A 24,947-nucleotide genomic window follows, 5' to 3' on the forward strand; every position below is an offset into this window, starting at 1 on the left:
TGATTAAAAGAAAGAAGAATCAATTATTATTATTATTATTATCAAAGGTAGAGGGAGGATCATACATAGCTTTAGATTAAGTTTACAAATGTTCAGCTCAAGATATGTAGATACAGGGGATAAGCGAGATGAGGGGCCAGTAGGAGTCTCTTCTATCACTCCTTTCTTTCAGATTCGGGCATCTAAGTATAGTCAAACTCAAAAGTGAAGTCAACAACATTCCTGGTAGATCTATCGTATTTGGGCAGTAGTAAATAGAGAGATGCTGGAGGAAGGTGAGGTGTTGGAGTCCCACTGAAACCAATTCCAGTTTCTCAAATCCATGTATGCGAAGAGAAGTAAGAGACGAAGGAAGAAGATGAGACAGTTGACTAAAATTAGTCACATCTTCTGACTGTCCACCCAACCGTAGGTCAACAAGTGAGATTGGAAAATTCTGTGGGCCCCACTCTGAGATAGGCGTCTTCAACCACCCTATTGAAAGGGAACACAAGTTTCGAGGCCAAAGTCCACGAGGAAAGGAAGCATCCATGCTTGGACAATTTTCTATTGTAAGATGTTTTAAAAAAGTGAGATTCGGTAGCTCGTGGTCAGGAAATGATTCCATATTTTGACAATTTTTTATTTCCAATTCGGTAAGGTGAATGAAGCAACTCAGTTGAATGATAGATGTCATATTTGGGCAATTACCTATTTGTATGTATTCAAGCATCTGCATGCTTGAGTTGATAAGCTCCTTTTGCAACAATTTCTCACAACCTCGAATGGAAAGTGACTTGAGCTTCTTCCCTCCATTTCGGAAGGAGACGGATGTAACTGAAGCACAATCAAATATACTCAATGACTCGATGCTATCCGGGCAACTGAAATGCTGCATTTTTTTACAGAAATATATCCTGATAAACTCCAGGTTGCTCCCATGGCCAAAATTAACCTCCTCTTTCTCTCCTAAGCTCACCAAATTTGAACAATAAGTTACTTCCAGCTTCCTTAAATTCACAAGAATGTTACCTGCCTTTGCATCTGATTCCCACAAGTGTCTTATTTCATTACACCATTCGATTCTTAATTCTTCAACTGCTCCAAGACACTGTAAAACACCTCCCCACACCTGATCATAAAGTCCTGAAATATGCCTGATATCCAACTTGGTGACCGATGAAGCTACACGAATCAGATTTGTTAACACATCAGGACCACAACGGTTTATTCTTAGAACCCTTAGTGAAGGTAAGGTTTCAAGTGAGATTTTAACCAAATTTGGACATCGATCTAGCGAAAGCTCTTCAAGGCATGGAAATGTTGCATTTGTTAACCATGCCTCCCAACCCTTCATATCTCGAAAACTCAGAATCTTAAGTGAAGGGAATGCAAGACTAGTCCCACGAAACTCCGGGCCCACAACTTTAACCATAGCCATACCTTCAATAAATAACTCCTTAAGTGATGGAAGCTGCCCAAGTGGTGGTAGAAATGTACTATTTTTACAACCATTTATCGACACATGAGCCAACCGAAGAAATGAGGGATCCCCAACCCAATTTGGAAACTCTTTACCTCCATACGACACAATTCCAAGCTCTTTCAGACTATCATTATGAGGCTTTAACACATTGAACACCTCCTTTTCATGTGTTCCCTTTTGAGAATCATCAAATACATCACTCCATTCAAATTCTAACTCACTTATCCGCTTTTGGGATAAGTTTGCTTCTTGTGCATGCATTACGCTTTGCACTTTGTCCAACCCCTGAATGGAAATTTTTCCTTGGAGATCCTTTAAATCTTTAAGCGCAGTTATTGAAAACCCATTGTCACCTTCAATGATAAATTTAGAGAGAATCCGTAGACTTTTCAACCCACCAATTCCTAAGGGCATCTTTTTCAATAGTGGAGTATCCCTCATGTCAAAATGCTGCAAATTTTTAAGCTTTGAGAAGCTCTTGGGCAACTCTTTTAAACTACGACAGCCAAAAACGATCAATGTCTGTAGATTATAAAGATTGCTGACATTATCGGGTAAATATGTGATTCCAGTTCGAGATAAATTAAGATACCTCAAGTGTTTCAAAATACCAATAAATTCAGGCACCACATTTATGTTAAGACAACTCAAACTTAGGACCCTTAATAATGGTAGCTCACAAAGTAAGTCGGTTAGAATCTTATTTGATATGAAAAATATTTCCCGACTTTTCTTCACCGCAACTGAGGTTGCTAAGAATGTCCTCAAATTTTTAGCTCCTTTGCATGCCTCAAACCTTTTGTAAACCATGTATTTCTCACAAACAAATGACATATGCCGATACTGTTCCATACCTTCCTTCCTAACTTCCTTCTTCATCTTAATGTCTAACCTTGAAAAAAGATCTCCAGCAACAGATGTCGCCAAATCATTCATGAGGTCATGCATCACAAACAACGATTTGTCATCAGGCGCATGTTGAAAAAACGACCTTGACACCAACTCTTCAAAATATTCGACACCCACACGTTCCATTGACTTGCTTGTATGCGATTGGGGTAAAAACCCTTCTGCCATCCACAATAGAATCAACTCCTCCATGTCGAACACATAGTCTTTGGGGAACAAAGAGCAGTATGCAAACAAGTGCTTCAAAGAAGTTGACAAATCATGGTAGCTTAGTCTAAGAGCTGGAATAATCTCATCTCTCTTTCCTAATCTCCATATCTCACTATCCAACAGCTCCTTCCATTCTTCCTCGTTTGTTTTTGTCCTCAATAACCTTCCAAGTGCTATCAAAGCCAACGGCAAACCATCACATTTTTCCACGATACCTTCGCCATGTGATTTAAGTGTGGGATGTGAATCAAAGCTACTTTCACCAAATGCATGTTGAGCAAATAAAGATAGAGCACTCTCTTGTGTCAAAACCGAAAGACTGTAAGCTTGAGTACTGTAACCCAATTGGGTTAGCAACGAAAACTTCCGGGTTGTAACAATAATCTTACTTCCTGGTGCCCCAGAAAGAAACGGGCGTTCTAGAATTTCCCATTCGGTATAGCTTTCACTCCACACATCATCAAGAACAAGCAGAAATCGTTTACTAGTTCTTGGGCTTTCACCTTTCACCCTTAAACCAAGATTATTTTTTTCCTTTACTAGTTCTTGTAAATTGGTGGTAATACTATCTAACTTGTCGTGCATCTTCGTACTTAGTGAAAAGTTCATGCAACAAGTTGGGATTAGCTTTCTTACCATGCTGCTGGTGGCTCCAGATTCCTCTGTGAACTCACGATGCATAGCTTCCGTTGCCAAATCGTCAAGTAGGTCGTCAATGTCGTAAGCTAAATGTTGGAGACCATTTAACCATCTTCTAACAGCTTCATTGGTTATTTCCTTCTAGGAAGCATCATTAAGCAGATCTTTGATTTGGATTAATGACCTCTTCAGTTTCTTGAGCTCGGAATCAATTCCCTTGTAGCGTGCAATCTTCTTCAAGGAATCAGAAGCCAGTTTTTCAAAGACCACCGTTAAGAAGCCAGAAAGAACAATTTCAGCCATTGTTGATGATACGAGCAGAAATATAGTAGAGATGTGGATGAAATGGATGAACAGAGAAAATGATTTCAATTATTGGTATACTAGAGATGTGTATGAAATGGATGCACATGAAGAAAGGATTCGGTCATTTATTAGCGCATAGATAAGGATGAAATCAATGTACACCACAATTTTGTGGACCCGAAAGTTGTAAGTTGCCATGGCCGAAATTAAACAATAACAGGTAGAAAAATATTTACCAAAACATTGCAAATTACAGCTTATTCATCATACCATGTAAAAATTATGTGAGGGTGGACCCTATAAATTTTCTTATCAAAAGGAAGACGATGAACAATTGAACCTCACTACTGAGTCAGCAGCTCATATAGGGTTGATCAGGTTCGAGTAGATGTGATGGGTCCGGGATTAGATGGATCGCCTCCACCTCCGATTCTCCTTTTCACTTTTCCATGGCACTCACCGTTCTCTTCGTCTTGGCCTTCTCTCTTTACATCCGCCGCGTCCCTAATCCTATCATCTCAACAGTTGGGTGTGGTGTGGGTGACTGACGATTTTGAACCGACTCAAATGAGCAATTGAGTTTTCTGAGAATTCGCCGTTGAAATCCTTTTTATGTTTTTGTTTTGTTATTTAGTTTCTTAATTGGATAATTTTATTTTATTTTATTGAAAGACAGGGTTAGTGGTTAGAAGAGATCATCATTGTCTCGATTAGAACCCGAGATCTCCACTTTAAGAGGTAAAACTTTTACCAAATTGGCTAGTTTTACACTTTAACCGGATATTTGGATTATGAATAAAATATTTTATGGTAATAAGTAAATAATAAAATGGAAAATGACTTGAAAGGGTAATCAGGATCAGTTGTGTTTATATTTAGTTACTGAACTTTTTTCTGTGCTTGATTTACCCCTGAGTTATTTGAAATTATTCATATTTTACCCTTATGATCGTTGTAACCGTTTATAAGGGTAAAATGTGAATAATTTCAAATGATTCATAGGTAAATCAAGCATGAAAAAAAGTTCAGTGACTAAATGTGAACAAAGCTAAAAGTCTATTACCCTTTCAATTCACTATCTCATAAATTGTTCTAAATGTTATTAAGAATGAGCACAAACGGAATATTGAGGTCATACAAGTGAGTATGTTGTAATATTCATATGATATACATTTAGTATATAAGGTACAAAAAACGACACTTATAAATGTAATAGGAGCAACCATAGAAATTGAAGGAAAATAGATTGTGGTGGGTTCAAGCATTTACTGAAGACATAGGCGATAGTTTTCACTCTAGAGGATGAAAATGGTCATTGTAGATTGTACGAGGAAGAGAGACATCATAAAAAAAATGTGAAGATAATTTGATGTTAGTTTTGAATAAGGGTTTTCTCTTTACAATAAAAAAGAGATTTGATTAGAGAGTGTGGATGCATGAGATCATGGTTGTGTTGTTGTAAAGAGAAAAACCTTGACTACTCATTTACCGCTCCATGACCATGATCTTATGCATCTACGCTCTCTAATCAAATCTATTGTTCTTGTAAAGAGAAAAACCTCATTCAAATCTAGCATCACAGTATCTTCACATATCTTTATCAAATGTGCTTTATTCCTCCTACAATCTACAACGACCATCTCCACCCTCTAGACTGAAAATTGTTGCCTATGTCTTAAGTAAATGTTTGAACGCACAGTCTTTTTCCGTTAGTTTCTAGGCGATTGAAGTCGCTCCTACTGCATTTCTAAATATTGTTTTTTGTACCTTATACACTAAAGGTATATCACATGAATATTACAACATACTCGTGTGACCTCAATATTCCGTGTGTGCTCCTTCTTAATAACATTTAGAACCATTTATGAGATAATGACTTGAAAGGGTAACGAACTTTCAATTTTGTTTATATTTAGTCATTGAAATTTTTCATGCTTGATTTACACCTGAATTATTTGAAATTGTTCACATTTAACCCTTATGAAAGGTTACAACCGGTCATAAGGGTAAAATGTAAACGATTTCAAATAAATCAAGGGTAAATCATGTACGAAAAATATTGTAGTGACTAAATGTATGTAACACCCCGACTCCCAGGTATAAGAATTTTATCTAAAAAGAACAATTTTGACTTGGAACTCGTCGAGTTGATGGCCTCCACTCGACGTGTAGGGAATTCTCTACTCAACGAGTTGAGAGGCAAAACTCGACGAGTAGGAGATGGAAAATGAAACCCTAATTTTCAGGGTTTTGCACCCTATGTAAAGGGTCATAAGCCTCCCTCAGCCTCCCTTGCCGTCCCCCTTGAGATCAGAAACCCCTAAACGTGTTTATCTTCCATTTTTGTGTGTTAAGGAGCTTGGAAGGTTGATTTTGAGAAGGAGTGAACTCTAAGGAGCTTGGAGCAAGGAGAAGCTAGTGGATTTGAGTTTACTGCATCTTAGCTTCATATTGGAGGTGGTTAAGTTTAGATCCGTGTTTCGAGAGCTTGATTTTGTGGTTCAGTTCGACATTCTGAGGTGAGTTCTCCTCACTATACTGACAGGTTCTACAACACCAATGTCGGCCCTTTTTGGATTTTTATCCGGATTATTGCATGATATGATTATTGATTTACATCATGGTAGTTAGGATGGTGATATGCTTAGTGACATGGTTAGGTCGGTATCCTGGTATATAAGATGATGCTATGTTAGTGACCGGTTAGGTCTATATCCTGGTTATAGGATGTTGCTATGATTAGTGATCTGTTAGATCGGTTTGACTGTTGTATATGCTAGAGTATGATATTTATGTGCACATGCTTGTTTGATTGGGGGTTGGGTTGAGGCGGTCATGCTTTGTGCCGAAGGCCAACATACCCAGGGCGGTCCGGATAAAACTGAAGGCCCTGCGAGGCGGTTCAGTCAGGCCGAAGGTCCGCCGAGCGGTCCGGATAGGCCGTAGGCCCTACGAGGCGGTCCAGACGTGCCGAAGGCTCGGAGAGCGGTCCAGATAGACTGAAGGCCTGCGAGGCGGTCCAGTCAGGTTGAAGGCTCATTATGCATGTTGTTTGATTACATGATATGATTATGATTGTATAGCGTTGGTATTTTAGGGGTAACTCACTAAGCCTTTGAGCTTACATTTATCGATTATTGTTTCAGGTACATCTGACGATCGTGGGAAGGCGAAGGTGTGATCATGCACCTCCTTATGTTTTATGATTTGATTCTGGGAAACTCTGACATTAAAACATTTTGAAAATTGATGTGACCTTTCTCTTTCTCTATTCGCAAACTTCTCTCTAACGTCTAGCTATCACTGCAAGATCACAAAGAATAGAGGCCGTCAGCAGTTTTCGGGAGGACCTCCTGGAAGAACGCTCTGACGGTCAAGTTAGAGGGTGTTTTAGGGTTTGTGTGTATTCTCTCTAGAAAGCCCATAGAACTTACCTCGCAGGTCTAAGAGCACATCCTTTTATACCTAGCGCTCCTGCCTGAGCCGTACCAGACAGGATCGCTTTTAGGGAGACAGGATCAGAGGCGCTGATTGGAGGGTGGTGCACCTTCAACTGCTAGAGCGTTCTCATTGGCTCCGACGGTAATGATCTAATCCTTCTGCTTATCTCCTGACCGTATCTTTTGTCTTGGAGCAAGGAGCGCCTCTTGGTGGGCGCGAGCCATCCGCTTGCGTGCTTCGCTCCCGGGTACGCCAGCGGGCGCTAAGCCTGCTGGGCTGAGCCTAGTTGGCGTGCCCGGCTCTTGGGCTAGACGCGGTTCTGCTGTGCTGCCCCAGGCACGCCATCAAGTCCCCCAGTCCAGTAGTCGTAGCGTTGCAGTGCTAGTTACAGCATTCTGGGCTTAATTAACTGACGCGTGTCGGTTTTTCTTTATCCGCCACTCCGTCCTTAATGGCGACGTGACTGCGCATGATGACTGGCAGTTTCGTCATTGTGCCAGACATTTAAATGTCCCGCCTCCTCCACTTCTTTATAAGGGTATTTGCATGGTTTATCTTGCCTCATCTGTTCCTCCTTCTCCTCTTTGTGTTTATCTTCCAATTTTCTTTCATGGCAAACCTTCTCGGAGTCATTCCATCTGCCGCCGAGTATCGTCAGTTGGAAATCACTTATGGATTGTCTTCCTTAGAGGGTGTGGAGTTTCCCTCTCTTGGCTCTAGCATCTCTTCCCCTCCCCCTTGTAAGATTGGGGTTTACTTGAAAACCCTAGACACTGGTATACGCTTTCCTCTAACGGATTTTCAGGAGGAGGTCCTCCAAAAAGATGGTTGCAGTCTTCAGATGTTGACTCCCAATGCAGTTAACAAAGTGGTTGCGTTTGAAATGATCTGCAGGGCCAACGGGTATCTTCCAGATTACTTTGTCTTCAAGTTTTTCTTCCGATTCTGTGTTACCGGAGATAAATGCACCTTCTCGGTCCGACAAGGGGGACACGCCTTAGTTCCCGACGGGCGTACCCCCAAAAACTGGCAGGATAAATGGTTGTTGGTGAATCAGGAGCTGGTTGGGAGTGGTCGCTATCGTGCCAATGCTTTTGCCGATACCATCCCTAAACTCTTCCCCCACAACCAGGGTGTCGCTGACTACTTGAAGAGTGTGCAGGTATCCGCTGAAGATTATTCCGAGGCGCTTCTTTCTGGGGTAGGGATGAGCCACTCTTGGAGGCAGCGTGGCAAAATGGTGGTGTTCTTCTCCGTCGTTGATGGTGAGTGTTGTATCCCTCTTTTCCTTTTCGTCCCCTTATTACTCCTGTGTTATTTATATTTCCGTTCTGCTTTCCCTAAGTGTTGAGTCTTCTCTGTCCATGGATGAGGTGCTGTGAAAACGTTATCAGGGCAAGTTGGAGTTTCGCGAGGTGGATCTGGTCGATCGGCTTCCTCCCCCTCGCCGGATGGATCAGCTTACTCTAACCGCTGCCCCTCCCGTTCCTCCGACAAGTTCATCGGCGTCCGAGGAGAATCCGCTGCATGATCACCCCATTTCTACTGTCATGCCCCTGGGTGGTGTTCCTTCTTCCTCCATGGAGGCTAGTGAGGACAGCAAGGAGGGACTCATCGATGATGTCCGCGCGGATGTAGGCGAAACGAAAATTTGTACAAGCCATGGGCGAGCCAGTTACTGGTGCGCCCACTGCTACCAAGAGGGTACATACTAGGCGCAGCTTTTCTCGCCTACTGATCTCTATGATTTCCACACCAACGGGTGTGGTAGTGATCCCTGATGACGACACGCAACAGTCCGATGGGATCAACAGGGCGATTGAACAGCCCGCTATTTCAGACTTCTCTGCTATTCCTTCTCCAATTGTTCCGTTTGTTCCTTCAAGGCTTTCCCCAGCAAAAGGTTTTGGTGTCCCTGGACAAGCTGTAGTCTCCAAGGATGGTGGTTCTGGAGATGGTGCTTCTGAGTCTACTGTTTTTGTTCCATCATGAGATCTTCGCAATGACTCTCGGCTCTCTGTGCGTGCCAATGCTTTGGAATTTTCACGCCACGCCTTTCCTCCGGCTGCAGTTGGAGATATGGAGGCGATGGGTAACCCTGCCCTTGCTCACAATATGGCCTACGCTGCCGCACAAGCCATGTTTTATCTTGTTGTAGGTTCCCGACGCGTCCATACCCTTGGCGAGATGGAGACCGCGCATGCCGCCTGTGGATCACGTGTGGCAAGTATGGAGCGCTGCCTTAGAGAACTTGGTGATGACCTTCGTTTATCTGAGAAGAAGTGCGAGTTGCTAGCGTCTAAGAAAAACATCCTTGAAGCCAAGCCAGAGCCGTGTTGGAGGCTAAGGTTGACTCCCTCACACAGATGAATGAGGGTTAGATGATTCAGGTGGAGAGTCTTGAGCGTGATGCCGCTAATCGTGACAAGCTTGTGCCGTCGCTACAGTCGGATATGGACGCTTCTTGTCGAGACCTGGATTAGTTGGTGCGTGTTGGTGTTGTTCCTATTGTTGATAAGTTGATTGAGCATCCCGATTTTACCAATGCCATAAGCCTCATCTGCCATGTTGCGTTTGTGGTTGGGGTTAAGTCCCTTTAGAAGACTTCTGCTGGTGTTGGTGGTGGGGGGGTAGTTGCCGGTGCTTCTTTGGTTGGTCCTGCGGTTAGTGTAAATGATGCTCTTTTGTCTTTTTCCAGTATGGATCATGCATCTCTGTTGGGTTCGGGGGAGTTAGGTATTGAAAGTCTTCGGTAGTTATGTTCTTTTGGTGGTTCTGAGGGTACTCCAGAAAGTGTGATGGGTCAGGAAATTATGCTGGTAGGTGAGGTTGATGTGGGGGGAATGGTAAGGGTGGTGAGGCTGGTGGTGAAGGTGATCGTGGTGTTAGAGTAGGTATTGGTGATGGTAATGTTGGTGAGGTGGTTGTGGGTGATGGAGAGGATGTTGGGGAGGGTGCCCCGGCATCGTGTGCTACCCCTCTTGGGGTGTAAAAATTTATCTGCTTAGTTGGTTTAGGTTTTGATGCTTTTGACTTGTGTAATGTTTGGACTTTTAAAAACAATGTTTTATTTTCCTGGATGCGTATTTTGTATGCTCTAAGCATTGTCTATTTTTTTTCTCGCTTTGCTTATCGTTTTGCTTGCTTGTTTATTATACATTATATAGGAGATACAACACCCTGATGCGCTAGGCATTTCGTTTTGCCCATGCTATCCTTGACACACTAAGTGTCGGTATTGGGCGCTCATAGCACCCAACGATCGAGTTTTGCATGTGAACATTCAATCGTTATAAATTAATACACTAAGTATCAACAATCAACAATTGCATTATCATTCTACATTGACCGCGAACTTTTAAATACACTAAGTATTAAACTCATGTCACTAAGCATGGACATATGTACTCTAAGTACTTGGGATGTGCTACACTAAGCAGCACATCGATCAGCTGGGATTGCATCTCTTTCCCTCTTTCTTGTTTAAAAGAAATACTTCTTCAAGTTCCTGGCGTTCCACGTTCTTGGAATCTGCCTTCCTTCCATTGTTTCTAACACATATGCGCCATTCATGTTTGCTTCTGTGACTCTATAAGGGCCTTCCCATGTTGGGCCCAACTTGCCTTGGGGCTGGGCTCGTCTTGCTTCATTTTTCCTCAAAACGTATTCACCAACTCTGAACGCTTTTTCCATTACTCTTTGATTTTAGTACCTTTCTGTTGCATGCTTGTATGCAGCTTGGCGCATTCCAGATTTTTCGCACTTTTCTTCTAGGATATCCAGGTTTATCCTTAGGTCTTGTGCGTTGCTTTCCTCATCCTTGTTGGCCACCCTCAGTGTGTTCACTGCCACCTCCATGGGAAGCTTGGCCTCTGTCCCATACGTTAGGTTGAAAGGGGTTTCCTTCGTGCTTGTTCGTGGTGTAGTTCTGTACGACCACAGCACCATCGGTATCTCCTCCGCCCAATTCCCTTTTGCTTTGCCCAACCTCTTCTTGATTCCATTTACAATGGCTCGATTGGATACCTCCGTCTGTCCGTTCGCTTGCGGGTGTGCTACCAATGTGAAACGTTGGCTTATCCCTTTGGTGGTGCACCATTCTCTAAACGGGTTCTCAACAAACTGTAGGCCGTTCTCGCTGACAAGAACTTTAGGTGTCCCAAATCTTGTCATGATGTTCTTCCATATGAATTTTATCATGTGTCTCCCCAATATGCATGCCAGTGGCTCCGCTTCGATCCATTTTGTGAAGTAGTCCACTATCACCACCATATACTTTAGCTTTCCTGGCGCTTCTGGGAATTGACCTACTACATCTATGCCCCATTGGTAGAATGGCCACGGGCTGGATATGTTATGCAGTGGCACCAGGGGTTTCGCTTGGACTGGGGCGTAAGACTGACACTCCCCACATTTCCTAGTCATTTCTATCGCATCTTGCTGTATCGTCGGCCGGTATACCCCCATTCGCAACACCTTGCCTGTTAAGGCCCGTTCCCCTTCGTGTGCAACTACCTGGACTGAGTGTGCTTCCTGTAACATCTCTCTCTCTCTCTCTCTCTCTCTCTCTCTCTCTCTCTTTGTCTTGGTCCACACACTTTAGCCATGGGGTCGTGAACCCTTTCTTGTATAATTCTCCGTTAACCATTGCGTACGAAGGCGCTTTTATACGTATTTTCCTAGCCTCGCCATGATCGTCTGGCAACACCCCCCTCTGTAGGTATTCCCGGAATGGTGTCATCCACGTGGGCCCGGCTGGGGCTAGGGCGTTCACCTGCTGCTTGTCTATGCTTCTTTCACGGAGTACCTCTACCAGGACCTTTTTTGACAGGTGGTCGAAGCACGTGGATGCCAACTTGCTTAAAGCATCTGCCCTCTTGTTTTCACTCCTAGGTATCTGCTTGATTGTAAACTGTCCGAACGATCCTACCAATTGTTTCACCATCTTTACATACTTTCCCATTCTCTAATCTCTTACCTCGAAACTCCCATTAACCTGGTTTGCTGCTAGCCTCAAGTCGGTTAGGGCCGTTACAGCTTTCGCACCCATCTGCTTGGCTAGACGCAATCCTGCGAGCAGCGCTTTGTACTCTGCTTCGTTGTTTGACGTGTGGAAATCGAAACGGAGAGCGTAGGTTACCTCTTCTCCTTCCGGGCTGGTCAGGATCATCCCCGCCCCTGAGCCTTCCCTGCTGGATGTGCCATCCGTATACAAAGTCCACGAACTGTTATCAGCCGGGCCCCCTTCAACTGCCCACACTTTCTCTTTGGTCGGGTCCCCTCCGTCCGGAATTTCTAGTAAGAAATCGGCTAGTGCTTGTCCCTTGATACTTGTCTTTGGGCGGTAATTTATGTCGTTCTCTCCCAGTTCGATTGCCCACTTCGCCAACCGGCCTGACGTCTCCAGCTTGAGCGGTATCTGTTTGATGGGGTAACTCATGAGCACCTCGATCTGGTGTGCTTGAAAGTACCGCCTTAGTCGTCGCGCCGCATAGATGAGCGCCAGGACCAACCTCTCCAGCGTGGGATAGTTGAGTTTCGGTCCTTGCAGCGCTCTACTAACAAAATATACCGGTCTCTATTCCTGTTCCCTTTCTACAGTCAATACTGAAGATATCGCTTCGCCTGATGTCGAAGGTACACTTGTAACGTCTCCCCAGGGACAGGGTTAGCTAGCATGGGTAGTTCATGTAGCGCTTCCTTGATTCTTTGGAGCGCTTTTTCTGCTTCATTCGTCCATTGGAAATTGCTCTTCTCAATGCATCCCTTCAATGTGTGGAATAACGGCATAGCCTTGTCAGCGGATTTCGAAATGAACCTGCTTAGAGCTGTAAGTTTCCCATTCAGACCATGTGCATCCCTAAGGGAGTTCGGGGTTGGTGTTTCGATGAATTCATCGAATTTGGTCGGGCTGGGCTGGATACCTTGCTTGGTGACGTAGTATCCTAGGAACTGCCCCTCCTCCACCCCAAACGTAGATTTGGCTGGGTTCAGTTTCATCTTTACCGCCTCTAGGGTCCGGAAAGTCTCCTCAATATTTTGCAACATCTTGTCTTCATGCGGGCTCTTAATCACCATGTCGTCCACATATACCTCGATGTTTCTCCCGATTTGTTTAGCAAATATCGAGTCGACCAGGCGCTGAAATGTGGCCCCTGCATTCTTTAAGCCGAAAGGCATCTTGGTGTAGCAGAAAGTGCCATGCTCTATGTAGAAGGCTGTTTTCTCCTCATCTTCTTTGCTCATCAAAATCTGATGATACCCATTGTATGCATCCAAAAAACACTTTAGCTTAAACCCTTGTAACGATTCCACTTTCTGATCAATCTCCGGGAGGGGGTAACAATCTTTAGGGCATGCCTTATTTAAGTGAGAAAAGTCTATGCACATATGCCACGACCCATCTTGCTTGCGGGCCATAACTGGGTTCGCGATCCATGTCGGGAATATTGCCTCCCGCACTATCCTGGCTTCTGCCAGCTTGGCCACTTCTGCATTAATTGCCCTATTACGGTCTCCTCCTTGCACTCTCTTTTTCTGCTTAACCTCTTTTGCGCCTGGTTTAATTACAAGTTTATGCTCGATGACCTTCCTTTCTACCCCTACCATGTCTGTAGGAGTCCATGCGAACACATGTTTTTATTGTTTGAGCAAGTCAACCAGCGCTCTTCTTGTATGACTTGGGAGATCACATCCATTGCTGACTGGCTGGTCGGGGTATCTTTCATTGATTACTTCCTTCCCTTTCATGGGGTTGTGTTTGGGCCTCTTGGTCTCTTTGGTTATCTCTATCGGCTTCATGACTGTATAGCATTGCAATTCTTTAGGTGGGGTGGCCAGCACTGTAGCCGCGCCCATTGGGGTGTCGAACTTCATGATCCCATGCATAGTTGATGGTACTGCCCCAAGCTTCAAGAGGGCTGTTCTTCCCAGAATGATATTGTGTTCCGCCGAATGCCGAATGACCATGAAGTCTATCAGGGCGGTTTTCTTTCGCTGTTTGTCGTGGCTAGTAATGGTCAAGGGGAGGTGGATTGTGCCCATCGGCCATAGGCTATGACCGGTGAATCCTACTAGCCTCCTGGTCGTGGGCCGTAAGTTATCCTTCCAGCGGTCTGGGAGGAGCCGGAAGCAATGCTCGTAGATGATGTTCTTCGAACTCCCGATGTCGACATAGACCCTATGTATAGTTATATCCCTGATGGAGGCTTGTATCACCAGCGGGTTGTCGCCCTTCCATCCTTCCAGTCGGGGGTCTTGTACGAAGAACGTGAGTGTGCGTGCTAAAAGTTTGGTGGTCTACTGCTCCCCCCCGTTGTTCTTCCCTGCTTCTCTTACTTCGTATCATGAATATCTCCTTGGACTGGATCCCCTCACGAGGTGCGCCCTTGGTGTTTTCAGCATCAAACTTGGCGCGCAGGCTTCGCACTACTTCTACCAGATCTCCTTTGAGTTGCTTCTCTTCCATCTCTTTCTTTAATACCAAATAGTTGGCCGTATCGTGTGTCTTACTCTTGTGATATTCACAGTATCGGTTCTTGGGCGACTTGGTCGGCTGCTGTTTCTCGGACACCGTGTACACTTCTGGGCGGCGACCGCGTCTATCTTCCTTGACAAATGATCGAAAAAGCGTCGGTGGTCTTCTTGCCTGGCCATAGTGCCTATTCCCCCCCCCCCCCCCCCCCCCCGGCGAAAATCCATGTGGCCCGGATTGTGATGTCTGGTCGCCATGGCATTCAAGTAGGCCTACTTGGCTGCCTCACCATCTTCCTTCCGCAGATACCTTTCTACCCTTTCCTTCAATTCGGCCCGTGTTAAGGGTTTCTTTCCCATGAGTTTTTGCGACAAAGGGCCTGGAAAGAGCCCCCATGTAAAGGCGCCAGCTATGAGCCCCTCATCATCTCCCAGTACATCCAACGTAGCATTTATGAACCTTGTGAAATATTCTCGTACAGTTTCCCCCTCTTTCTGTTTATAGCCTATGATTGAATGAGAATCTCCCTTGTACTTACGTCACTACATGAACTTGGTAAGGAAGAGGTACTTAAGATGAGCAAAGTTTGAAATGTTGCCCGGTTGCAACGTCTTGAACCACATGTCGGCGTTGCCATCAAGGTCGCCGGGAAGTACGTGCACCAGAACTTCTCGTTAAGTTTCAACGACGTCATCGTCCATTCACACGTGTCGATGTGGCTATCCGGGTCGGTGGTTCCATTGTATGTTTTGAGCGTCAGGAGCTTTGTTGTGTTCGGTATTTCATAATCCAACAATTATTTAACAAACGGAGACGTCACACTACAGGAAAAACAATCTTGGCCTAGGACAGTCGACGCTCCCTGTTGGTATTGAGGGTTCATGTCATGTGATGGCGGTGTGAGATAGCCAGGACTTGGTCCATAAAAGGGGTATGGATGGAATGGCAGCTAGAGGGGATAACTAGCGGAGAAAGGGTGCACGGGGGCTACAGGGTTGATAATTATCGGCTGTTGCAGGCTGCCGTTGGCGGGGATAGTCGGTCCAGTCCATGCGCCGGCCATCGGGTAGATGGGTGGTGAGTGGTTTATCATGGTTTGCGCCAACGGCGGTTAGGAGGTCGTTGAACTCTATCCACCCATAATCTGGAATGACAATGGCGTTGCAAACGACGGTGAGATGTTGAAAACGTGACTCGATGGAAGTGTAGTTGAGTGGACCGGTTGTGCCTACTGCAACGGCGGTGCAAAGAATGGTGGTATCTGAAGATGTGTAGACGGAAGTGGCCCCACCGGAGTCGTTCCTTGCTGAGAAAGCGGCGGTTGTGGAATGTTTCCGGCGATTGCTGTAGAACTTCCTTCACCTAAAATGGCCCTGTTGACCATTGTAGACGGTGGTGTTTCGTCCAACGCCATCATGGGACGTATGGGACTGGTCGGTCGTCCCTCACTGCCGTTGGACGCCATTGACGTTTTCTTTTGTGCTTTTCGCTTGTGTTCTTCGTCTTACAAACGGATGGCGCCAAATGATGCGACCTTACTATTTCTCTATCCGCAAACTTCTCTCGAACGTCTAGCTATCACTACAAGATCACTAAGAACAGAGGCCATCAGCCATTTTCCGGGAGGAGTTCCCGGAAGAACGCTCCGACGGTCAAGTTAGAGGGTGTTTTAGGGTTTGTGTGTATTCTCTCTAGAAAGCCCAGAGAACATACCTCGCAGGTCTGAGATCACATCCTTTTATACCTAACGCTCCTGCCTGAGCCGTACTAGACAGGATCGCTTTTGAGGAGACAGGATCAGAGGCGCTGATTGGAGGGTAGTGCACCTTCAACTGCTAGAGCGCTCTCATTGGCTCCGACGGTAACGCTCTGATCCTTCTGCTTGTCTCCTAACCGTATCTTTTGTCTTGGAGCAAGGAGCGCCTCTTGGCGGGCGTGAGCCTTCCCCCTATGCCCTTCGCTCCCGGGGACGCCAACGGGAGCTAAGCCTGCTGGGCTGAGCCTAGTTGGCGTACCCGGCTCTTGGGCTAGACGCAGTTCTGCTGTGCTGCCCTAGGCACACCATCAAAAACATATTTGTAATAATTATCGGTTTTTGAATGATTTAAAAAGTTTTAAATTAGCTTGAATTTTTCGGATTTTACAAGTTGGTATCAGAGACTTGGTTTGAGTGAATTGGAGGAACACCCGTATGAATCCAGTCTCAAATCAAGGAAAAGATCTTCAAAATGCTTTTTTTAAATGGTCTTCAAAATACTAAAGGAGGATGCAAGTGTACGATCAGCCGGAGCTCGCAATAGACCCCAAAATACCTTACGGAATATTTGGTTTTGTGATATGTTAGAATAGCATACTAGTACTGGGCTAGGGATCTTTAGGAATTGCATCACAGAATTTCCTGATTATATGGTGCCTGATAGCCTAGGGTTTTTCCTTATATGAAATTGACATCATTACTGTAGTTGCTTAATGTATGCATCACAGATGTACATAATCAACATCATATATTCTGAGAATGGTTGGTTTGGCCTTATTTCCTGTTCTTGTTTGATGAAGGGCTTAGGGAAGGATCAGGTATTTGAAATTCAGTGGGGCTCAATGTAATCTATGCCTAGCATACACTAGTGTTGCACAGTTGGTGGAAGTTTCATGGATGGCTGGGTTGTGCGAGGTCGATAGGCCAGTTATGAGATATTTAGCATTCCTCTAGGAGTGAGGATTAAGCACTCGCTATGTTTATGTATATCGTTAGGGCGTTGTGATGATACTTGAGACAAATGTGGGTAGGTGTGCATGGTAGTATGGCCTGTACTACTGAAAGCACAGGACCCATACACGTATCAAGGAAGTCACAACCCCTATGACTATGTTAGGAGTTGATTCCCCGTTATTATAAGAGATGCCTGATATCTTCTTGGTATATTTTCAGTATGGTGGTCACGAGACATTTCGAGGCTGGATCTGGATCAGGAGTTGGCAGTCAGGGTTAGCCAACGACAGTGATGGGGACTACTGGTCAGATGAGACCAGAGGATTTGGATGCCAGGATCCGGGAGATCCTGCATGATGAGGTTGTTGCACTATTTAAGGCAGAGTTACCAGAGATGTTTGGGACTATCAAGACCGCCATGGTTGAGTATTAGTCCTTACTGAGGCGGTTGTCGCAGTTGTAACATCGACAGGAGGAGGAGCCAATCGGGCATTCCTGTACCGAAACTTCGATAACACGAATCCCCCGACTTTTGATGGGACTCAAGAACCCATCAAGGCCATGAGGTGGTTATCTAACGTGGAGGGGTGTTTCTTCACATGTTCATGTCCTACTGACTAAAAGGTCAGTTGTGCCCTGAACCTGTTGAGGTCTGGGGCAAAGGAGTGGTGGAGGTTGACGACTGGGTCTTGCATTGATGATCAGAGAGCCACAGTTACTTGGGAGCAGTTTAGGGATATGTTCCGCGCTCGCTACATTCCACGGGTCGAGCGCGAGCGGTTAGCTCAGGAGTTTTAGATCTAGGACAGGGTACTGAGTCAGTGACAGAGATCACCCAGATGTTCATAGAGAGGGTGATGTTTTGCCCGGATTTTGCTTCTGAGCAGGCTCAGATGACATGTTATCTGAGCATGCTCAAGACTGACATTAGACTGTTTGTTGCTACTTAGCGATGTGATATTACTGTTAGAGTTACAGGAGGCCGCTAGGCGGCGTGAATTGGAGATTGAGTTACATCTATGGGAGAAGAGGCAGGCCCCGGCACAGCCCTAGTCGGCGCCGAAGCGGTCAAAGACCACTAATACTAGGTCTAGAGGGCAGCAGGGCTGCACTTGTGGGAAGTACGGGAAGGTTCATTCGGGAGTGTGCCGATCTGGTAGTAGGTGTCACAAATGTAGCAAGGAGCGACATTATGTGAGGGATTGCCACCAGTCCGCCCCTACCCCATGTGGGATGTATGTGTGATTGTGGGTATCGATTAGCTTAGTCGTTTCAGTGCCATGATCGACTGCGAGGGTCAGTGGGTGGTATTTCAAACCTCAACTTAGGGAGAATTGATTGTCTACGGTGTGGGATCCAGAGTGAGATTAGGCTTTTGTTCAGCTGCCAGGGCTCGACAGTACATTCAGCACAGGTGCGCGGGTTATCTAGCGTACGTGGTGGATACGTGGGTCGAGGATCAGACCTCGGTTCCAGAGGTTCCAGTGTTCAGAGAATTCGCTTACGTGTTTCCAGAGGAGTTACCTGGAATGCCTCTGGAGAGGCAGGGCGAGTTCAAGATCGACCTAGTGCCAGGTGCAGCCCCTATCGCCAAGGCGGCGTACTGATTGGTACCACTCGAGATGTAGGAGCTGTCAACTCAATTACATGAGCTGTTGGGCAAGCGGTTCATTTGTCCGAGCATTTCTCCATGGGGAGCACCGATGCTCTTAATCAAGAAGAAGGATGGTTCACACCGGATGTGCATCGACTACCGGCAGTTAAACAAGTTGATGGTGAAGAGCTGTTATCCACTCCCAAGGATACATGATTTATTCGATCAGTTACAGGGCACATATTAGTTTTCCCAGATAGACTTGAGGTCCGGGTATCATCAGGTCAGGGTTAGAGAGGAGGACGTGGAGAAGACCGCGTTCCGGACACGTTATGGACATTACGAGTTCGTGGTGATGCCGTTTGGGCTGACCAACGGGCCAGCAATATATATGGACCTTATGAATTGGATCTGCAAGACTTGATGGAAAGATACCATCAAAGTGCTCATCAAGAGAGGTATGAAATTATCTCCTCCATGATAACAACTCGCATGAAGGATGGTGAACCCATCACGGGCCACATGCAGAAAATGCAAAGATTTGTGGACCGTTTGCTGAAGCTTAATGTGAACTTCCCCGAGGAGCTTGCAATAGATATCATTTTGCACTCCTTACCTTCATGTTATGATCAATTCCGCATGACATACCACATGAACAAGGAAGAGGTCACACTCAGCAAACTTCAAGGACTCTTGAAGACCGCGGAAAGTGGTATTAAGGGTAAGGCAGTTGTTACTACTCCTACTCCTACCAACTCCGCCCCTGTCTTGGCAATCGGGAAAGGACAAGGGAAGAAGAGAAAGAGTTCTTCGAAGGGTACCAAGGTTAGGACCCTTGATGGCTCTTCTTCAAGTGGAACCAAGAAAGGTTTCATCACTCCTTCTTCTAACCCAAAACAGGTTGAATGCTTCTATTGCCATGAAAGGCACATTGGAAGCAGAACTGCCCAAAGTACCAGCAAGATGTGAAGGATGGGAAAGTTAAACCCAACCATGCAGGTATTTACACTATCTTATCTACTAACTCACCCCATTCTAATTCTTGGGTCCTTGATACCGGTTGTGGTATTCATATCTGTTCTGATTTATAGGGACTAAGAAGAAGTGAGGATGTGGAGCAAGGAAGAATAAACTTGATCATGGGAAATAGGAAAGCTTCACCTGTCACCAAGATTGGAGTTTATACTTTATCGCTAAGTAGTGAGTTTAGTTTAGATTTGAATAAGTGTTGTTACTCGCCGGAAATGGCAAGAAATATTATTTCCTTTCATGCATTGTATAAACAAGGTTTCACCTTTTCATTTGATAATGAAGTTGGTTCGATTGATGCTTTCTTTAATAATGTTCTTTATTTTAAAGCATTACCTTGTGATGGCGTGTATGAAACAGTATCTGTGGTTGATAACTTGGGAAATAATGTATTGTGTATTGACTCTGTTAATAATAATAACTTGGATAAAGCATCATTATGGCATTGTCGACTTGGACATATAAGCAAGAAACGCATAGGCCAACTCCAAAAGGATGGAGTCTTGGAGTCATTTAACCTAAAGTCAGATGATAGTTGCGAATCATGCTTACTTGGGAAAATGACAAAGTCACCCTTCACAGGTTCTTGTGAAAGGGGTGAAGGTTTGTTGGACCTTGTACACACGGATGTTTGTGGACCATTCAAACATGCCACAAGGGATGCTAATCGTTATTATTTGACTTTTACTGATGATTATAGTAGATATGGATATGTCTACTTAATCAAGCATAAGTCAGAGACTTTCGAAAGGTTTAAGAAATTTAAACAGGAAGTCGAGAATCAATTGGGCAGGAACAATAAGATGCTTCGATCCGATCGAGGTGGTGAGTATCTTAGTTCAGAGTTCCTCGAGTATCTTAGGGGATGTGGGATTGTCTCACAATTGACACCTCCCAGGACACCACAGTTGAATGGTGTAGCTGAGAGGCGTAATCGAACCTTGTTAGATATGGTTCGTTCCATGATGAGTCGAGCTTCGCTACCAATCTCATTTTGGGGGTATGCCTTAGAGACTGCCACCCATATTCTTAATCTAGTCCCTACAAAGAAAGTTGCCAAAACTCCTCACGAGATGTGACTGGTAAAGTACCCAACCTAGACCACATAAAGATTTGGGGTTGCGAGGCTTTTGTGAGGCGCGAAACTCATGATAAGCTAGAACCCCGAAGCGAGAGGTGTATTTTCATTGGCTACCCACAAAGATCCTTTGGTTACCTCTTCTACAGACCTAGTGATTGTTGGATTAGTGTCTAAGTCCATAACTATTTTGGTATGTACTTGACCTGATTATGAGCATGGTCCTTTTGGGTTGCCTTCACCATAGCAATATGTAGGATGATTTAAGGAGAGAAAGGTTTAAATATGATTTATTAATATATTATGAGAATAATATATTAAAGGAGAAATCAAATTGTTTAATTAATATTAGTCAAGAATTAATTGATAATTAATTTTATGGCTAAAAGAGATTAATTAAACTTAGGGGACTGAAGTTGTAATTATAAGATAATTATAATTGGGCTATGGATCACCTAATAATATATAGGTTGGACGAATTCTATGGGAAGCCCATTAGAAATCGTCCAAGGGATATGTTTAAGGAGTCCATGGGCTGCTTAGGGCCTAAGCAGTCAAATTAGGGTTTCCTAGTTGTAAACCCTAATAGCCTACATGTATATAAAGGGCCCCTATGCCCCAAAAACGTGGACAAGTCTTCCATTAGGGTTTCCAGCCGTTTTTGGTGCCTCCCCTTTCTTCTCCTCTTCATCTAAGTTGCATATGGTGTTTGTGACTCCATTAGAGGTGCAGCACTTGAGGCACTAAGCTTTTGAAGCCAATCCAAGCAAGGAATTGATTGTTATTGCTATATAACAATCAAAGGTAATTCTCTAAACCCTAATTCATTCTATAATATGTTAGATCTAAGTTTATTAGTCTTGGATTCAAAGCATATACAATAGAGAAACCTAGATCCAAGCATTAGGGTTTGTATGAGCACATAGGATTGTTCTTATGCATAAAACCCATCAGTGATAATGTGGTCTTTGTAGCAAGAAGAGGAGTCTTTCGAGAGAGAGAGTTTATAAGCCAAGGAGACAGTGGGAGGCAAATTGATCTTGAAGAAATTCAAGAGTCAAGCGGTGAAGGAACTTCAAACCCTAGCCCTCAACTTGAGGAGGAAACTCCTGTTGAGCTAATTGACGAGTCTGTACCTCTGAGGCGTTCCACGAGAGTTAGGAATGCACCTGAGCATTACTATGGTTTCCATATTACTGCGGAAGGTGAGACACTTATTAGCGATGAGACACTAGTAGGTATGGATGAACCTAACAGCTACACGGAAGCCATGGAAAGCCCTAAGTCTGCAAAATGGAAAGAGGCTATGGATAGCGAGATACAATCCATGTATGACAATCAAGTTTGGAACTTGGTTGAGAATGTACCAGGTCATAAGACTGTAGGGTGCAAATGGAACTTCAAGAAGAAGACCAACATGGATGGTAATGTACACACTTATAAGGCACGACTGGTTGCAAAGGGTTATTCTCGAACTCCGGGAGTTGATTATGATGAGACCTTTTCACCAGTGGCCAAGATAAAGTCTATTATGGTTCTGTTAGCCATTGCTGCATTTCATGATTATGAAATATGGCAAATGGATGTCAAAACCGCTTTCCTTAATGGAATGTTCGCTGAAGATGTTTACATGGTTCAGCCAGAGGGTTTTGTCAGTACAGAGTACCCCAATAGAGTGTGTAAACTCGAGAAATCCATTTATGGATTGAAACAGGCACCTCGCAGATGGAATCTTTGTTTTGATGAGAAAGTCAAGGAATTTGGCTTTTCAAGGAGTGAAGATGAATCTTGTGTCTATATCAAGGGTAGTGGGAGCATAGTCAGCTTTTTGGTACTGTATGTGGATGACATACTACTCATAGGAAATGACATCCCAACTCTGCAGGAAGTAAAGTCCTGGCTTGGGAAGTGTTTCGCTATGAAGGACCTTGGTGAAGTTGCCTATATCCTAGGGATAAGGATTTTGAGAAACAGGAGTAAAAGACTAATTGGACTTAGTCAAAGCACCTATGTGGACAAAGTGTTGAAAAGATTCAACATGCATAACTCCAAGAAAGGTGAGTTACTCATTCAGAGTAATGCCAGATTGAGTAAGACACAAAGCCCTAGTACTGAGGCTGAGATAGCAGAAATGAGTTGACTACCTTATGCTTCAGTTGTAGGATCGATCGTGTATGCTATGACGTGTACTCGACCTGATGTAGCCTTTGCTGTGAGCATGGTTAGCAGGTATCAGGGGAACCCTGGAAAGGCACACTGGACTGCGGTAAAGAATATCCTCAAGTACCTGCGAAGGACTAAGGACTGGGTCCTTACCCTTGGTGGGAGTGATGACTTGAGAGTTGTAGGGTATAGTGATGCTAGCTTCCAGACTGATAGGGATAATTTCCGCTCTCAGTCGGACTGGGTCTTTACCTTAAACGGAGGAGCAATTACTTGGAAAAGTTCCAAGCAGGAGATAGTGGCTGATTCCACTTGTGAATCAGAGTATATAGCAGCAAGCGAGGCTGCAAAGGAGGCTATATGGCTAAAGAACTTCATCAGAGACCTTGGAGTTGTACCAGCTATAAAGGAGCCAATGGAGATTTTCTGTGACAGCAATAGTGCGGTTGCCTTAGCCAAGGAACCAAGAGATCATGGGAGATCCAGACACATTGACAGAAAATATCACTTCATCAAACATCGAATAGAAGAAGGAATCCTTATGGCAAAGAGGGTATCATCGGATGAGAACCCAGCAGATCCCCTCACGAAGGGACTGAGTAGGGTTAAGCATCTCCAGCATGCTCGGAGCATAGGGCTAAAGGATGATATAAGTTTTAGTAGTTAGATAATTTATGAAAATTGTAAAGTTTAATTGACATTAGATGATGAATAAAAGGTGTTTTATTTATGAGTAAAGTGTTGCTATCTCTTGTCGATCGTTTACTATATTTCGTTTGCATGTTTTGACTTCCAGAATAATTATGTTTGGTATATCATATTATTCAAACCTCCACGGTCGGTCATATGTCGGAAGTAGGTATGAAAAAAGACCGTCATGATTGGTTGCAGAGGTCTAAGGTGTTGGACATGGCTACAACAATCATGAGTGCTCTTAAGTTCTGAGCATTGGACTCAACCCACGCTCACTGGAATCACTTCATGGAATTTATCTCGAGTGATCGTGAGACGGTAATATCATATAAGTCTTCAAACCTAGAGATATGATTTGTTACTTACGAGTTGGTTATGCATTGATTGTACGAAAATGCATTGGTAACTCGATGTTATAAAACGTGCCTTTGTGTATAATTCAATGAGTGGTAGAACAAACATATGAGTCGAAGTTTATCTGTTCCTTCTAGGATTAGAAGCGATATCTGGGCCCCTCGATGATTTGTTTTGACCTATGTATCGGGCCCGGTCAGAACTAAATTGATGTGTTCAGTTAAGTTCTATGTCAAACAAATCGGAAATCGGGAAACAAATGCTGGACAATAAGTAAGACCATGTTCCATGTATTTGTCCGGCTGATATCTAGAACAAAGGATTATATGATCACTTATCTAAAATGGCGCGTTCTAGTTCAACAGAGTTTAAAGAGCTATGATTGCTGATCGGTTCCTGAAGTCATACTTGCAACTATAGTTATTAGACTTATCCAAGTGGGAGACTGTTGGATATAGTGTCTAAGTCCATAACTATATTTGGTATGTACTTGACCAGACCCGGCATGGTCCATTTGGGTTGCACTTCACCCGAACAATTTATGGATAATCTTTTGAGAATAGTACAAGTTATGATTTATTAATATATTATAACTTCTAATATATTAATATAAGATCATATTATTTAATTAGTATTGATCTATAATTAATCTAGGATTAATTTAGAGATCAAAGATATTACTAATTAAATATGGGCTTCTATATTTATATAGTGTGGGCTAATGCTTATTTGGAATGGGCTAGGCTTGCATGGAAAGTCCATGGATACTCCATGGAGCTTTAACCCATGGATCTCATGGAAATGAAGAGACATGGGTATTAGGGTTTACATGGATGTAACCATAATCCACCACACTATATACAGGAGGCATTGGTTCTTGAA

The 24,947-nt window shown here is 44.1% G+C and overlaps 1 protein-coding gene across 1 annotated transcript; it reads right to left on the reverse strand.

The window, feature by feature from the left end:
- Window positions 1-3: 3 nt before the first annotated feature.
- On the reverse strand, window positions 4-4,215 carry LOC111886155 (putative disease resistance RPP13-like protein 1). Its single transcript, XM_023882383.3, has one exon. The coding sequence runs from the start codon at window positions 3,263-3,265 to the stop codon at window positions 98-100; it is 3,168 nt and encodes a 1,055-aa protein (XP_023738151.1). The 5' UTR covers window positions 3,266-4,215; the 3' UTR covers window positions 4-97.
- Window positions 4,216-24,947: the final 20,732 nt, after the last annotated feature.

The sequence above is a fragment of the Lactuca sativa genome, chromosome 3, assembly GCF_002870075.4.
Source record: "Lactuca sativa cultivar Salinas chromosome 3, Lsat_Salinas_v11, whole genome shotgun sequence".
Taxonomy (NCBI): Eukaryota; Viridiplantae; Streptophyta; class Magnoliopsida; order Asterales; family Asteraceae; genus Lactuca; species Lactuca sativa.

Excerpts from the sequence above, each read along its gene's own strand:
- LOC111886155 (XM_023882383.3), bottom strand. The coding sequence starts at position 3,265 with ATGCATCGTGAGTTCACAGAGGAATCTGGAGCCACCAGCAGCATGGTA.